The 15,894-nt window shown below is 41.3% G+C and overlaps 1 protein-coding gene across 7 annotated transcripts in view; it reads right to left on the minus strand.

Moving 5' to 3' along the window:
- Positions 1-15,894, minus strand: part of LOC122541868 (ferroptosis suppressor protein 1-like) — a 52,165-nt gene that overhangs the window by 19,619 nt on the left and 16,652 nt on the right. For 3 of the 7 annotated variants that reach the window (XM_043679016.1, XM_043679010.1, XM_043679011.1), the window contains exons 2-6: positions 9,581-9,636; positions 6,134-6,313; positions 2,733-2,848; positions 2,507-2,626; positions 95-187 (exon numbers count right to left, since the gene is read on the minus strand). In XM_043679016.1, the coding sequence (XP_043534951.1) occupies positions 95-187; positions 2,507-2,626; positions 2,733-2,848; positions 6,134-6,308 (504 nt within the window). In that variant the 5' untranslated portion in view covers positions 6,309-6,313; positions 9,581-9,636. Of the gene's footprint in view, positions 1-94; positions 188-2,506; positions 2,627-2,732; positions 2,849-6,133; positions 6,314-9,580; positions 9,637-14,340; positions 14,358-15,894 lie in introns of those variants that run through there. The other 4 variants (XM_043679012.1, XM_043679014.1, XM_043679015.1 and 1 more) reach the window with 4 other exon arrangements.

Genomic DNA, 15,894 nt, shown 5'->3' on the forward strand with positions numbered 1-15,894 from the left:
ACAGTTTCATGAGGGAACAATAATGACTGATATTAGATAATGGATTATTAAACAGAAGGTCTGTCTAAAACTTAATACAGTATCATCATTTTACCTCTTTATCAGGGTAGTCCGTTCTGATTTCTGCAGTCAACTCGACACCAGCAAGTCCACCTCCAACCACCACAATATTTTCAGCTTTCTGAATCTGTACAGAATAGAAAAAGAATGAACTTCATCTGTTTGGCACCTCGCATGATTTCAGGACCCCTCGATATTGATTAACAGCCAATGAAACTTGTTGGGAGTTTGGCCAGTGTTGAAATATTGGAAACACATGTCGAGTGCACAGGTAGCTCTCACTAATAGTAATGTGGTAATAAACCAAACCATTAATTTTCAAAGTGATGTTGGTTGACATATCAACATCGGCCAGAACACTGGAGTGAACTCATTGCCACTGCTCTCGCTTGTATTCTGCCACAGGATATTTTGCACCCCAACATTGGGAACATATTGTCTTGGGTTTCTTATCCAGGTTATCTGATAAATAGCAGCACCAACAGTGCAGCACCCTCCTCCATACTGCAGTGGATTATCTGAAGATCTGGAGTGGAGTTTGAACCACAACTGTCTAACTCAGAGGTGGGTGTGTTATCAGCTGAATGAATTTTACAGTTTATACCATCAAGTACAAACTATCTGGAGAAATATTGAGAGCAATCTTTGCATCTTTTGCAAGTATCTATGCGACCTGCCAAAACTGGCACAAAACATTTTGAATCATAGAATTCTTTTGGAAGCAGGCCATTCAGTCCATACCAATCCTCCGAAAAACATTCCACCCTATCCCTCCATTTCCCATGGCTAATCCACCTAACCCACACACTATGGGTAATCTAGCTTGGCCAATTCACCTAACCTGTACATCTTTGGACTGTGGGAGGAAACCCATGCAGACACAGAAAGAATGTATAAACTGCACACAGACAGTCACCTGAGGAGTGAATAGAACCTGGGTCCGTGGTGCTGTGAGGCAGCAGTGCTAACCATCAAGCCACTGTGCCATCCCAAACCAAACCATTTTCACTTTGGACTTTATATTAACCCTACCAAAGTAATGCAGACCGAACACTGTCTCCTTACCTGGACATGGCATGGGTTGTCAATGGGCTCGGTTTTGTTTTATTAGAAAAAAATTAAGACATTGACAAAAATAAAGAATTCATACTGGCCCCACAAAATTAACAATTTTACATTCCTTCATCTGTTTTTCAAGTGTTGTTCAGCTGCTGAGTCTTTCACTGGTTGGCTGGTTCAATACATAGTACAAATGGATGGTGGGCATATTAAAAAAATTGCATTTACGTAGCATTTTTCTTGAATGCAGGCTATCCTACAGCCACTGAAATGCTTTTGAAATGAAGTCACTGTTGTAAACAAAATTTGGCAGCATGGTGACTTCTATCTAGAAGGACAAGAGCAGATACATGGGAGCACTAAAAACCTCCCTCCAATCTATACATCATCCTGACTTGGAAATATATCGCTGTTACTTCAGTGTTGCTGGGTCAAATCCTGGAATTCCCTCCCTAATGGCATTGTGGTTGTATCTATAGCAAATAGACTGGAATATTTAAGGCAGCAGCTCACCATCACCTTTTTAAGGGTAATTGAGGATGAATGCTGGCCCACCCAGCAATGCCCTCAAACTCTGTATGAATTAAAACTTTGTACTTAGCAAATTCCCACAAACAGCAAAGTGACAATGACTGGATAAACTGTTTTTTTTGGTGATATTGGATTAAGGGAGAAATATTGGTCAGGGTACTAGGGTAACCTCTTCAAAAATAGTGTCATGGGATTTTGGATAACCACCTGAACAGGTAAATGGGTCTTGATTTAATGTCTAATCTGAAGGCCAGCAGCTTTGACAATGCAGCACTGTTTTCTCAACCCATTCATATCTCAGGATTGCACTCTCGGATCCTGGAACCAGAATGGGACCTTGTAGGTTGAAGCACCATCTCATGGAAACAAACTGGCAATCTGTTCACTCATTCAATGGCCTGCCTATGAATTGCACCATTTGGACACCAATGTGTTGAATGAAGTATTTTCCAATTAAAGGTGAAGTCACCATAGTCCTACTGGACCATAAGGCTGCTCTCTCATTAGAGAGAGACAACTGTTGGTGGCGAAACAGCCAGTTGAAAATTGCCCAAGTTGTTTGGACCATTAGCTAATGAAACCTGAATTCCAGAGCTCTGAGGTCAGGTGAAAATGCGAGGACTTCTCTTAATGATCATGGAGCATTTCTGCAGAAGTTTCCATCTAAAGTACTGAGGTTTATTACATAACATTTCCAGAAGGGCAAAATGGACTGATCATGCTCTATACTGTCTTGTGAAATAATAGGAACAAGTGACAGAAATACAGATAGCAATAAGTATAGCCAGTTGCGTGAGCAGGTAAGATTATATGGCTGTTCGAAATAAGGTTTCCCTGCAATCTAATTCAGCATTACCTCTTTCACTAAATCTTCATACATCTGGATGGCAGTTTCCCTACTAACTGGCTCAATTAATTTTCCAGGAAATGGGCCTGTGCTACCAGTTGCCAGGATAAGGTAAGTGTAATGAATGACCTTTAAAACATAACAAAAGACAGTGTGTTAATTGGAATAGCAGCATTTGATATTTCGGTTAAAAGCCAAGACATTCCCTTATTAAAGGTTTCTGTAATTCACTCACCTCTCCACTCTCCAAAATGACATTCTGTTGTTCAAAATCAATATCATTGACTCTTCCTTGTTTGAAGTTGCTTTTGAATGTTGGATGATATGGTATGAACGTTTTTGCTGCAAATCCTAATTTAAAAACACATACACATGATGACAGCACCTATGCAAACTTATTTATTCAAGACCTTGTATTGAAAGCAAGTCTTTCAACCTGTCAAAGTCACTGCTTAAAAGAAATCACACATAATTTAACACAACTTGCATTTATATAACATCTTGAAGTAGTTAAAAACATCACATCACTTCATCACAAGAGATTAAATAATTGGGGTGAGCCTATGCAGAGTGAAAAATCCGAAGTTAAATATCTTGTAATGGCAGTATTTGTAACATTTCAATCTGACTTTATGGCAATATCAACCAAAATCTAGAGTATAATCTGAAAATAAAATTCACATCATTCATAAGCATCTGAGTGAGTGAGTGAGGCCCCTTCGGTCATGGCTGACCATCCTTGTTGTTCTAGCTTTCTGCTTCCCTGAAGCAACGTTGCTTGTGACTGAAGAGACCATTGCTGGAGTGACAGTCCTGGTCACAGAGGTCACATCTGTATGTTGTAATTGATCTGCTAGAACTACTGTACTCCTTCCTTCATTCCGCTTGTCTGCTACAGCACTCATCGGCTTCTTTTCCCCTTTTTCGAAGTGTTGGTTTAGGGTGCTTCTCCATCTCTTGCGGTCAGCTGCAAGCCTTTCCCAGGACTCGGTAACAATATCAAGTGACTTCATGTCCCTCATGCAGGCGTCCTTGTAGCACAGCTGGGGACACCCAGTGGGTCTCTTCCCGGAAGCAAGTTCTCCATAGAGGATGTCCTTTGGGATGCGGCCATCCTCCATGCGATGGATGTGGCCCAGTCAACTTTGTCTCTGCTGCCTGAGCAGAGTGTACATGCTGGAATAGGACCGCTACGTTGGACACTCTGTCTTGCCAGGATATCCCTAGGATACGGCAGGTACTCTTCAAGTGGAAGGTGCATAAGCGTCTATTGATGATAAATCCAATGCTGAGTGTTTTCATAAGGATCTCATTACCTGACTGTTCAAAACTTCCCACTGTTTCAGTATAGCCCTATTTTTAATTCCAATGAAAAATTGGTAGGTAGAGCCATGAAGCCACAGTTAGAATACAAGGACTGCCTCACACCATCATTTCCAGCATAGATAGCACTTGGAGTGGTGAGCTAATATCCAGTCCTCAGGTTGCAACCTATTGTACAGTTGCAGTAGTTACACAAGGAAAACTAACTTGATCCCAGCAGAAATGGGGACCAGGTTTTGAGCTTGGAATTCTTATTGAAGGTCAGGGAGTAGATAACATTTGGTGGAGTTTCAAAACAGTATCCATATTCCCTTTCTGTGAGGAAGGCAAGCCTGCAGAGTCCTCATTCTAGAACTGCTGACTGCTATCAATGCTTCCATGATTTTTCTGGGTACCCCAAACTTCTAAAGGCATGCTCATTGGGTCCTACCCTCGAAGTCCATGAACTTTGGTATGGCCAATACTGAGGTTCTGCAGGAGACTAACTCTGGAGATGAAGACTTTACAATTTGTATTTAGAATCTTCATCCTTGTCTTAAAATATTTGATCAACACAGAATTGGTTGCTTATTGGGAGTGTAGGATGTACAGCCTTCCAAAATTTGGTTTTGAATGCTAACATTATTGAAGTCACAATAATTTCAGAGTTATACTCTGAATTTCATTATAATGAAACAGTCCATCCCAATATTTTAAGCATTTTGATTGTTATTTGTTGATAAAAACCAGAATGTTCTGCGTGCTTAATCTTTTAATTCATAGATGCTTTTCCAATCTATTTTTGCTGAATTATGACCAAAACACCATTAAAAAAAAGAAGGAACTTAAGAAACTCAAATGATCGAGAAACTCTTTGCGAATTGCATGTAAAAATGCTTTTCACTCTATTTCACTACATATGACAATAAATCTAAATCAAATCTAATCTAATCTAGGGAGAAAGAAAGTTTAAATTCTCTTTGGATCTAGTTTCTCAAAGAAGACTCATACTGGAATCAAAATGTTAACTACACCGCGCTCTCCACCAATGCTGCCTGACATGTTGAGTTTCTCCGGCAATGCTTTTACTTGAGTGCCCAAGTTACCAATGTCCTGTTGATGATTCACTTAATAAATTATGCAGGCTCAAAAATTATTTAAGTTTATAATTAAGATTTCTTGGAGATGTATCTGAACCTAGTCTGGTTGTTAACCAACACATCAACAAATTATTTTCAATTAGTTGATGATAAACACATGCAAACTTTGTTTCCTTTCCCACAGCTGTCATGTGTATCTGTGTGTTCCATGCAAGGTGGTACATTTATAATACATTATTTCTTAGTCTGGACACATCCATCTGAATGCTGCCAAAATATCACTATATCAATCACCTGGTCACGTAGCTTTTACAGTACTATTAAGCACTGGCCTTCTGATTGTTTACAAATAGTACAATTAACAAGGAGTCTAGAACAAGCCACTGCTGAGATTTGTACATTACTGTTTTCTGCCAGTCAGACACTCTTGTCTCCTGCCTCCTATTGCCAAAGCACGTCGCAAAACCAGGCCATTAATTTCCATTAATTCCAGGGACCTTAATCTTCCTTCAGAGTCTTGTAGGCAGAATTTAATCAAACAACGTTAAAACAGCAACCAGACTACGTCTATCTATACAATTATAAGGACAGTGCTGATTTATTAAAGAACTCTTAAAACAATCAAATTATGCTGCATAATCCACTGCTTCTAAAATCATTCTGATTTCTCCTTATGGTGACAATGCTCTGTAGAACAACAGTGGAGTCCTGAAATACTCTTGAATGCATTTCCCAGTACCTATGTCAGATTATAATTCAGCATTTCACAGATCATGTGGTTTTCCATAGAGTAATTTTCTATCCTACAGTACTCAATAGTATGACATATGGTATGCAGCTCTTAAAAATATTCCTCAGAAATTTAGCTATTTCCCCATTTCTTTCATTAAACAGAGCAAACAACAGAATCACATCAGCAAATTGCTGAAACATGCAGTCGATGAAACACTAAAGCTGTTGGTATGGCTTGAAATAATTGTCACATTGCCTAAAAGAAATTCAGTTTATAATTAAGGAGCAATAATGAGCTCAAGTGCTTGCAGTTCTCTTACTTGTAATGTAGTTTTGTGTTCATTTTGTCCTGATATTGATCCTGGTTTGCTGAAACCCATACGAAGTCTTATTTATAATAAATATCAAGGTGGTACAGAGTTGAGGAGCTGAATGGCCTATTCCTGCTCCAAGTTCATATGCCTAATTCATATTTAGGAATTGTTCCTTTTTACTGATTTACCTTTCTGTACTGATGCTCTAAGAGCTCCCATGTTATGATGGAAAGCATGCTTTATGTCAATCAATGTGTAAGGGATCCTATAGTATGATAATTGCTTCGCTGCAGCAATCCCTCCGAAACCACCACCAACAATGACAACACGGTCAGTTTCATCGAGAGATAATCTTGCTCCCATGGTGCCTGTTGAAAGAAGGAGGAAACGTTTTAAATTGGAAGTATCGAGAAAAGGGCTTACATTCAAAAATCACTTCTTATATTCCCAAAGCATTTTGCAGTGAATTAAATGCATTTAAAGTCTAATCACTGTTGTAAAGTGGGGAATGCAGCCAATTTGGGTACAACAAGATTCAACAAATATCAATGTGTCAACAGTCAGATTATCTTATAATTAGTGATACTGGAGGGTAAATATTGGCCAGGACACTGTGATATGCATTTGTTCTAATTTGAAATTGCACCATGAGATCTCTAACAATGACCTGAGAGGCAGATTAAGCATTGATTTGCCATCTCATCCAAAGGATAATACCTCCAATGCTTTTATACTCCCTCAGTACTACATTGGACTGTCTGCCTCCATTGTGAGTGAGAGTATGAGAAATAAAACAATTCAGATGTGATAGAACTGTTCACTAAGCAACAGCTGGTACAAAGCAAAAATGTTGTGGCTTTTATGGGCATCTACAATGTTTATCAAATAATGACAAAAATACAGGTTGGAAAAATACTTATTTTATAGCCTGTTTGGGAAGGCCAAATTTTTTTTTAATGGAGGAGCAGTTGTCACTCAACTCAAATTTGAATACTAAATGTCATATTTTCTTTAATACAGCCCAGTATGGTCAGGATGAGACATCAACCCATAACCCAGTCTACAGCATTATATCAGGTTGGGAATCAATGGATCAGTGTTTTCTTTAATAATAATAATCACATTAACAGCATTCATTGCAACTATGGAGTAAATAAAACTGCAGCTTCTGAAGTATGTCATTTACTGTATGTTAGAATCATAGAATCCCCACAGTGCAAAAGAGGCCATTTGGCCCATCGTGTCTGTACTGACTCTCCGAAGAGCATCTGACCCATGTCCAGTCCTACACCCTATTCCTGTAACCCCATATTTACCATGACTAACACTCCAGCCTGTACATCTCTGAACACTGTGGGGCAATTTAGCATAGCCAGTCCACATATGCATGTCTTTGGACTGTGGGAGGAAACTGAAGCAGCCAGTGGAAACATGCAACCTCCATACAGACAGTCACTGGAATCCAATCCAGGTTTCTGGCACTGTGAAGCAACTGTGGTACCCAGTAAACTTGGCAACATTATGTTGCCATGAAACTTAACATTGAAATACAAGTAAAAGTCTGATGGAGGAGTACATACTCTCTAAACTCCACTGGGAAAAGTTAGGTCTGGTGAAGTAAGTGACTTTTTACTTTTATGATCTGCTGACTGTCTAATTTCTGCCAAAGAAGCTTTCTGGCCATGGAGGTTTAATTTTGTAAATGTTGAATCTCAAGTCCTTCAGAAGTGTTTGAGATTTTATAATGTTTATTTCACTTTCTATACATAATTTACATTTAATTTCTACCTTGTATTTTACAACTCCTAATTTGGCCTCTGCATGTTTCAATGAGGATTCCTCAATGAGATTGGTTGAAGAGCCTCACTGTTTCCTGCCTTGCCATTGCAGAGGGCACCATACTAGATCAGGAACACAATGACTGCAAATTGCCCTTCAAAATTCCACAGGAATGATGCGATGCAGCTGCCAGCATAATGAACAGTGAGCACTTCCCTTTGTCACTGACTGCAAAATCATTGTGTATTCATGATGTATTCATATTGCGTATTCTGGAACCAAGGCTCACAGTCTGAGAAAAACTGAAAAAGAACTGCGGATGCTGTAGATCAAAAACAAAAACAGAGATTGCTGGAAAAGCTTAGCAGGTCTGGCAGCATCTGTGGAGAGAAATCAAAGTTAACATTTCAGGTCAAGTGACCCTCAGAATCATTCTGAGGAAGGGTCATTCAACCCAAAACATTAACTCTGACTTCTCTCATCAGACTTGCTGAGCTTTTCCAGCAATTCCTGTTTTTGTCTCACAGTCTAAGGCCACTGGGTAAGCCATTTAGGACTGAGATGTGAAAATATTTCCTCATGCAGAGGCTGGTGAACCTGTGGAATTCTCTGTCATAGAAAGTGGTTTGAGGCCAAAACATCGAATGTTTTCAAGAAGGAATTAGATATATTTCTTAGGGCTAAAGCGACCAAAGGGTATGGGAGAAAAGATAGTGAGTTGGCTGATTAGCGGTGATCATGTTGAATGGGGAAGCAGGCTTGAAGAGCCAAGTTAACTACTTATGCTTGTACTTTCTACGTTTCAATGATGGATTCCCAACAGGATCTCCAAGAATAAGACTATCAAAAAGATCCAGACGGTGATGCAGCAGGACTACACCTAAGGAGGCAAAGACTATGCTGAAAGCAAGAGCGTATGTATGGCAGGCAGTAAAGAAGGCAAACTGTATGTTGGTGTTCATAGTGACAGGATTTGAATACAGGAGCAGGGATGCCTTGCTCCAATTATGCAGGACATTCATGAGGCTACATTGCATGGAATATTGTGTGCAGTTTTGTTCTCCTTATCTGAGAGAGTACAGCAAAGGATGGCAGGACTGATATATGAGGAGAGATTAAGTTGGCTAGGATTATATTCATTGGAGTTTAAAAGAATGGGGGAGGGTGTGGGGGGAGTCTTATAGAAACCTGAAAATTCTAATATGACAAGACAGGTTAGATATAGGAGATATGTTCCTGCTGGTGGGGGAGTCCAGATGATAAGGGGTAAACCTTTTAGGACTGAGATGAGAAGAAATTTCTTCACCAAGAGAGTAGTGAGCCTATGGGATTCACTGCCATAGAAAGTGGTTGAAGCCAGTACATTATATGTTTTCAAGGAGGAGGTAAATGTAGCTCTTGTGGTGAAAGGGATCAAGGGATATGGGGGTAGAGCAGGATTTGGGTATTGAACTCGAAATCAATCTTGATCATTTTGAATGGTGAAGCTTGAGATGTCCTTTGACCTATTCCTGCACCTATCTTCTACATTTCTTTTGGACCAGCAAGGCTACCCTGGTGTTCAAAGCCTCCTGCCATTCTTTCAAGGAAGACCTTGACTGAGACAATCACCATTCAGTATTCAGAAGCACAGGGGAGTTACAGTGAGGGGTCGTCAAGGCATGAAACCTGGAGCTCTCTTCTTAGTAACATTTGCATGTGGCAATCAAGTAAGGTGCGAAGTTTGAATGCTTCACAGCGTTCTGAGCATTTATCTCACAAAACCAATTGATAACAGAAGTCTTATTTTTCTTTTCAATTGTCTGACTTCAGTTATTAATATATTTATCAAGTTGCAAAACATTGTTCAAACTTACCAATTTAAGATTTGCCTTTGCTTGTATGGTTGGTGGGAATGTATCTCTGCATATGTCTAAAGTGGAAAACAGAACTAATTAACAGTGATCATTTGCTTTCCAAATATATTATCCAAAGAGAGAGAGAGAGACATGGTGGCAGTGTGAAAGTGGTATATAATTAATTCCCAGGACAGATGCAAACTTTAATAAATAAGGAGCAAAACTTGAGCGTTTCAAAACTGCCCACAAGTTCCCAGATAGCAGAATTCTTGTGTGTTCAGCAAGCCATGAGATGAATGTCCAATAATGCATTTAACTGAAAGCTGGATAAGGTGATTGAGGTCAGTAAATGTAGGTGAATGTGTCTGGGTGGGTGGCGGGGGTCGGTGTGGACTTGTTGGGCCGAAGGGCCTGTTTCCACACTGTAACTAATCTAAAACACCAATGTGCTTTGTATTTATTGCCTCAATGTTCAGCATATGCCTTTTCCCTAGGTCTACACTGTTTGTGCTGACTATCATTAGGCTCAGAGGTGCGCTTGGGTACATAGATTCAATGTGCAACATCAGACACTGTCAACTTGCTTTTGAATTGCTGACTAAATAAAAGAGGTCCACAAAGAGTAAACTATCTATGTATATGGTTGCAGCACAGGTATAGAGTTAGGCTTGCAGTATAATTCCAGTCTTTTCATTGGGTAGGTGAGGGAATAGACGTCAAGGTTCAGTCTGAGGATGTGACATTTCCTTGATATACACAAAATACAGGGCTGTTATACCTTAAAATAGCAACATGCTACTTCCTGTTTTGCCAAATGAGTCGAATTGTGCCTCAGTCTAAATAATGCACACACACAGAGATAAAATGTGTGTATTTACTTGCCCATTATTCCCCTAAGGAACAAAAGCAGTGTGTGAAGATTACAAGGAGTTGCCGGGGTTGGACGGTTTGAGGTATTGGGAGAGGCTGAATAGACTGGGGCTGTTTTCCCTGGAGCAACCGAGGCTGAGAGGTGACCTTATAGAAGTTTATAAAATCATGAGGGGCATGGATTGCCCCATTAGGAGCCAAGTCTTTTCCCCATGGTAGGGAAGTCAAAAACTAGAGGGCATAGGTTAAAGATGAGAGGGGAAAGACTTAAAAGGGAAACTTTTTCATGCGGAGGATGGTGCATGTATAGAACGAGCTGCCAGAGGAAATGGTGGAGGCTGGTACAATTGCAACATTTAAAAGGTATCTGGGTGTGGATATATGCAGAGGAAGTGTTGAGAGGGATATGGGCTAAATGCTGTCAAATGGGACTAGATTAGGTTAAGATATCTGGTCAGCATGAACGAGTTGGACCGAAGGGTTTGTTTCCAGACTGTACATCTCTATGATTCTATAACTCTATGTCAATAAAACAATGAAACAAACAAATATGACTCTGGATGCAAATATCTTCGATATTTTAGAGAGAACATTACATGACTGTTAAGGAGAAATTGAATCCTGATTTGTAAACAGTAACCTGGCATTAGGTTGGTGTAGTGGGGGATCTACGTTCTTACCACAGGACCAACAGTAGGGGACATGACATTAGAACCTACCAGCCTTGTCTTATGTTGCTGATACCTAGTCAGTGTGGCTTCCACTACCCAAAGGAACACTTAGCAGTGTAGGAAGGAGGTCAACAACAGGGTAAATGGCAACATATTCTCTCTGCACTTCGCATTTACTCTCCCTCTGCTACTACACCACCTCCTACCAAGTTTCATGTTTTATCACCATCACTATTTCCTTCAAGAGTTGCCTTCACTTGCTCTGACCCAGCCAGACTGCACATATTGTATGTTTCCTACTCACTCAGAAACTTAACCAGCCTTTCCTCACCTACATCAGCACCAGATGCTTTCATCTCACTCAATCGCTGTTTCATTCTCAGTCCAGGAGACAATGGCTGATAGTAAGACATAAAGTGCCAAGGTGGGTAGTGGACCTGAAAATGTGTTGCTGGAAAAGCGCAGCAGGTCAGGCAGCATCCAGGGAACAGGAGAATCGACGTTTCGGGCATAAGCCCTTCTTCAGGAATCTGAGGGCCTGGGTAGTGGACCATCTGACATTTGGCTCCTCATCCTGTACAAGGAGAGGATCCTGACTGTGATCACCTTGAGCAGCCAATTGACAGTTTTCAAGGCCCTGGGCTGATATCAGACATTTATTTTGACTTACTGTGTTAAGACCTGAGAGAGGATGATTCCCCATTGACCTTGAGATGTTGCTGTTTGATTGAAACACATACAGTTCAGTACCTGCTGCCTCACAGCGCCTGGGACCCAGGTTCAGTTCCAACCTCAGGTGACTGCGGATTTTGCACATTCTTCCAGGTGCTTCGGTTTCCTCCCACAGTCCAAAGATTTGCACGTTAGGCGAATTGGCGAAGCTAAATTGTCCATAGTGTGCAAGCTAGATGGATTAGCCATGGGAAATGCAGGGTTACAGGGATAGGGTAAGGGTGTGGGGTGTGGGGTTTGATGATCTTAAGAGGTTCGGTGTGGACCCAATTGGCTCAATGACCTGCCTCCACACTGTAGGGATCCTATAATTCCATGATTAGGCATGATTAACCTCAATGTTCAGGACCTGGTTGTAAAATGCAACCTTTTGATCTCAGTGTTGAAAAGGATCTTATTGGATATTCCACCCAATTTTCCCAATATCTTTACCACAGCCCACATCATTCAGGGACTGGAAAGACTCTTACTTTCTAATGAGGTCCGCAGCCTCAGCTGTGTATTTTCTGGCCTACTACATATTGTTCTTCCAGCATTTTAGAGCCTGTTGTAATACTTTCCTTCAAACCAGAAAGGAATTTGCTGGATCGTATGGCAGAAATTGGACTGTTCATTCCTAATGAAGGGCTCCTGCTCCTTGGATGCTGTCCGACCTGCTGTGCTTCTCCAGCACCACTCTAATCTTGACTCTAATCTCAAGCATCTGCAGTCCTCACTTTCGCCTAGAAATTGGACTGTCTCCATCTGTCCCAATCGGTTTAGCAATTCCATATCATCACCACAGCTCCTGATTTCACAGAAGGTGAGCAGGTACTGAAATTGTCTGCCTTGATCTGAGAACTAATTAATGAGCAACTGAGCTTACCAAAGGCCCAATAGACTACAATTTTATCTTGCCCACTCCATTTCTTATTAGTGCAAAGGAAAGCATTGGGAGTGAATTACGGCAAATCTGAGAAGTAGCATTAGGATGAATAAAAAGACCTGCAAGCGTGACGGTGGTCCCATTTGTCTGTGTGTAGGGGCGGCAGTGCCTCAGTGATTACACCTTAAATATTCAGTTTCTTTTGGCTGTGTAGCAGATAAGGAGAGAGTGAGAGGAAAGAGGGCAAGGAGTCAGAGATCCTGAAGTTTGAGGACTCCAGCAGAGAAATTGGATCTTGCTAGCCCTCATGGGTACATTCAACAGGAAGCTCCTCTTACAAGGGTGATAAAAGGAGAAGGAGCACCAAGCAAGTCAGAACAGAGGATGAATTCCTGTCCATCCAATACAGTCTGGTATGTTAAACACTTTTTCTGTGCAGTCCACAGTATTCTATCAATACACAGTTGGCTGCAGCACAGTGACAAGCTGAGCAGTTTAGCATGAAATTTAGTTATAGTTCAGTCAAGCAGGCTTGTTGCAAGCTGTATAAATACTATTAACCCCTCCCTCGCCTTTCATTTTCAAATCTAAATGGACGTCAGAGAAAAATGATTCAAGATAAAAAAAAAAGATTATTTGCTCAACTTGAGACTTGTGCTTCAGAATTGACTAGGTGGAACACATTCACATAGCAACATCTCATTTGGTAATCAGTGGTTGTTATCTCACATGCAGTCACACCTTTTTCCACTATGCATTTTGTCATATTACGTTGTACACACGTTTTGCTGGACTAACCACATGTTATGCACAAGGCATAAAATAAAACAACTATAAATGTAACACTGAGTGTAATATGAATGGAATGTCTTAATGCCTTCTTTGTTCATTTTCTCTGATGGTTGAGTCTGAGTCTGTTGTACTTTGAATGTAAGCAGATTTTGAAACGACAATCCTCTTAACAGTATGTACTATTTCGCCCTTTTGTTCCTGCTTATTCACAGAGTATACAATGGATAATAATGTAGTACTGATTTCGGGCACAGGGATTGGAATGCACAATCGCCCTATGCCAGGTTGAGGTGATGCAAACAGCACAAACTTCATGCTGCCTGTACCTCTGCATTTTCATGGTGATCAATCCCAAGCTTAATGTGCTTCCGACTGCATTCCTGCATAGAGGGTGCGTGCGAGTCAGTACAGATTACAATCAGGTTTCTACTTCTGAAGTACTGCCAGTACTGCTTAAAAGGAAGGCACATTCAGGCTGCAAGTGCACGAAATGCGTAATGAAATGTTTATTATGTTCTGAAATAGAGTCATACCAGACTTGAACTCTAATATTTTTTGTTCGCTACAGATGCTGCCGTGCCTGCTGAGTTTCTCCAGCAATCTCTGCAATTGTTTCAGATTTACAGAATCTGCATTATTTTACCTTTATACGTGCAGGATAATGCTAGGTCCCTGTCTGATCCACCTTCTCAAATCATTTCATCTTTACTCTTGTGTCATGGTATAAGGCACAGATGGTGCATGTGGCTATGGATGCGTTCTTTTGCATCCCACCCTTCCCTCCCATCGGTCCAATCAACCGTTTACTTCACTAATGTCCTTTAAGGAAGGAAGTCTGCTACGCTTACCTGGTCTGGCCTACATGTGACTTGAGACCTCTGCAATATGGTTGACTCTAACTGCCCTCTGGGCAATTACGAATGGGCAATAAATGCTGACCTAACCAGTGATGCCCATAAATGAATAAATAAACTTCTGTTAGTGTCATAGAGTCAAACAGGATGCAAACAGACCCTTCGGTCCAAGTTTTCCTTATAACCTAAACCCTGCAGTCCTGGCAACATCCTGGTAAATCTCTTCTGAATCCTCTCCAATTTAATAATCCTCCCTATACCAAGGCGACCAGAACTGTACACAGTACTCCAAACGTGGCCTCACCAATGTCCTGTACAACGTCAACATGATGTCCCAACTCCTATACTCAGTGGTCTGAGGAATGAAGGCAATTGAAAACCCTCTTCTCCCTTGATGCACATCCCTCGCTCTTCACTGCCTGTGCTCTATCTCCCTGTTGTGTTTCTTTTCAAGAAGGGAGTAGATACAGTGCTTAAGGCTAAAGGGGTCAAAGGGCATGGGGAGGTTGCGAAAGCAGGATAAGAGTAAGAGCTGATCATATTGAATGGTAAATCGGGCTCTCAAAGCTGAATGTCCTACTCCTGTCCCTGTTTTCAATGTTTCTGTGTGTGTTCGTGCACATCCAGCCCCCAGAAGAGAAAGCTGCCTTTCTGGTCACAGCCACTGAACTCTTTTGAAATGTCCAGCATGGGTCCTTAAACTCCAACAATTTTACAAACCTCCTCCAACAAAACAGAACATGAGATTTCCATTGACTCAGCGGCAACAAAACAAAATATCAGCAGCTCCTCACTTGAGAGGCTCGTTTTCAGTTGAGAGCATTTAAGAGCTGGCGCTATCAGGCAGAGAATGCTCTGAAATGGTAGGTCTACACAAGATTGATGTCACGCTCCAATCCTGCCTATCCTGCATGCCTATTTACAGATGTATATATGCAGAGCAGGGTGATGGCTTAGTGGTATTCTAGCTAGCTTATTAACCCAAAGACCCAAGTTTGAATCCTGCCAGAGCAGATGGTGGAATTTGAATTCAATTTTTAAAGAAAGTCTGGAATTAAGAGTCTAATGATGTCTATAAAACCATTAGGTAAAAACAATGACTGCAGATGCTGGAAACCAGATATCTGGATTAGTGGTGCTGGAAGGGCACAGCAGTTCAGGCAGCATCCGAGGAGCAGTAAAATCGACGTTTTGGGCAAAAGTCCTTCATCAGGAATAAAGGCAGAGAGCCTGAAGGGTGGAGAGATAAGTGAGAGGAGGGTGGGGGTGGGGAGAAAGTAGCATAGAGTACAATGGGTGAGTGGGGGAGGGGATGATGGTGATAGGTCAGGGAGGAGAGGGTGGAGTGGATAGGTGGAAAAGAAGATAGGCAGGTAGGACAAGTCATGGGGACAGCGCTGAGCTGTAAGTTTGGAACTAGGGTGAGGTGGGGGAAGGGGAAATGAGGAAACTGTTGAAGTCCACATTGATGCCCTGGGGTTGAAGTGTCCCGAGGCGGAAGATGAGGCGTTCTTCCCCCAGGCGTCTGGTGGTGAGGGAGCGGAGGTG

Source organism: Chiloscyllium plagiosum, chromosome 38 (assembly GCF_004010195.1).
Source record: "Chiloscyllium plagiosum isolate BGI_BamShark_2017 chromosome 38, ASM401019v2, whole genome shotgun sequence".
Classification (NCBI taxonomy): Eukaryota; Metazoa; Chordata; class Chondrichthyes; order Orectolobiformes; family Hemiscylliidae; genus Chiloscyllium; species Chiloscyllium plagiosum.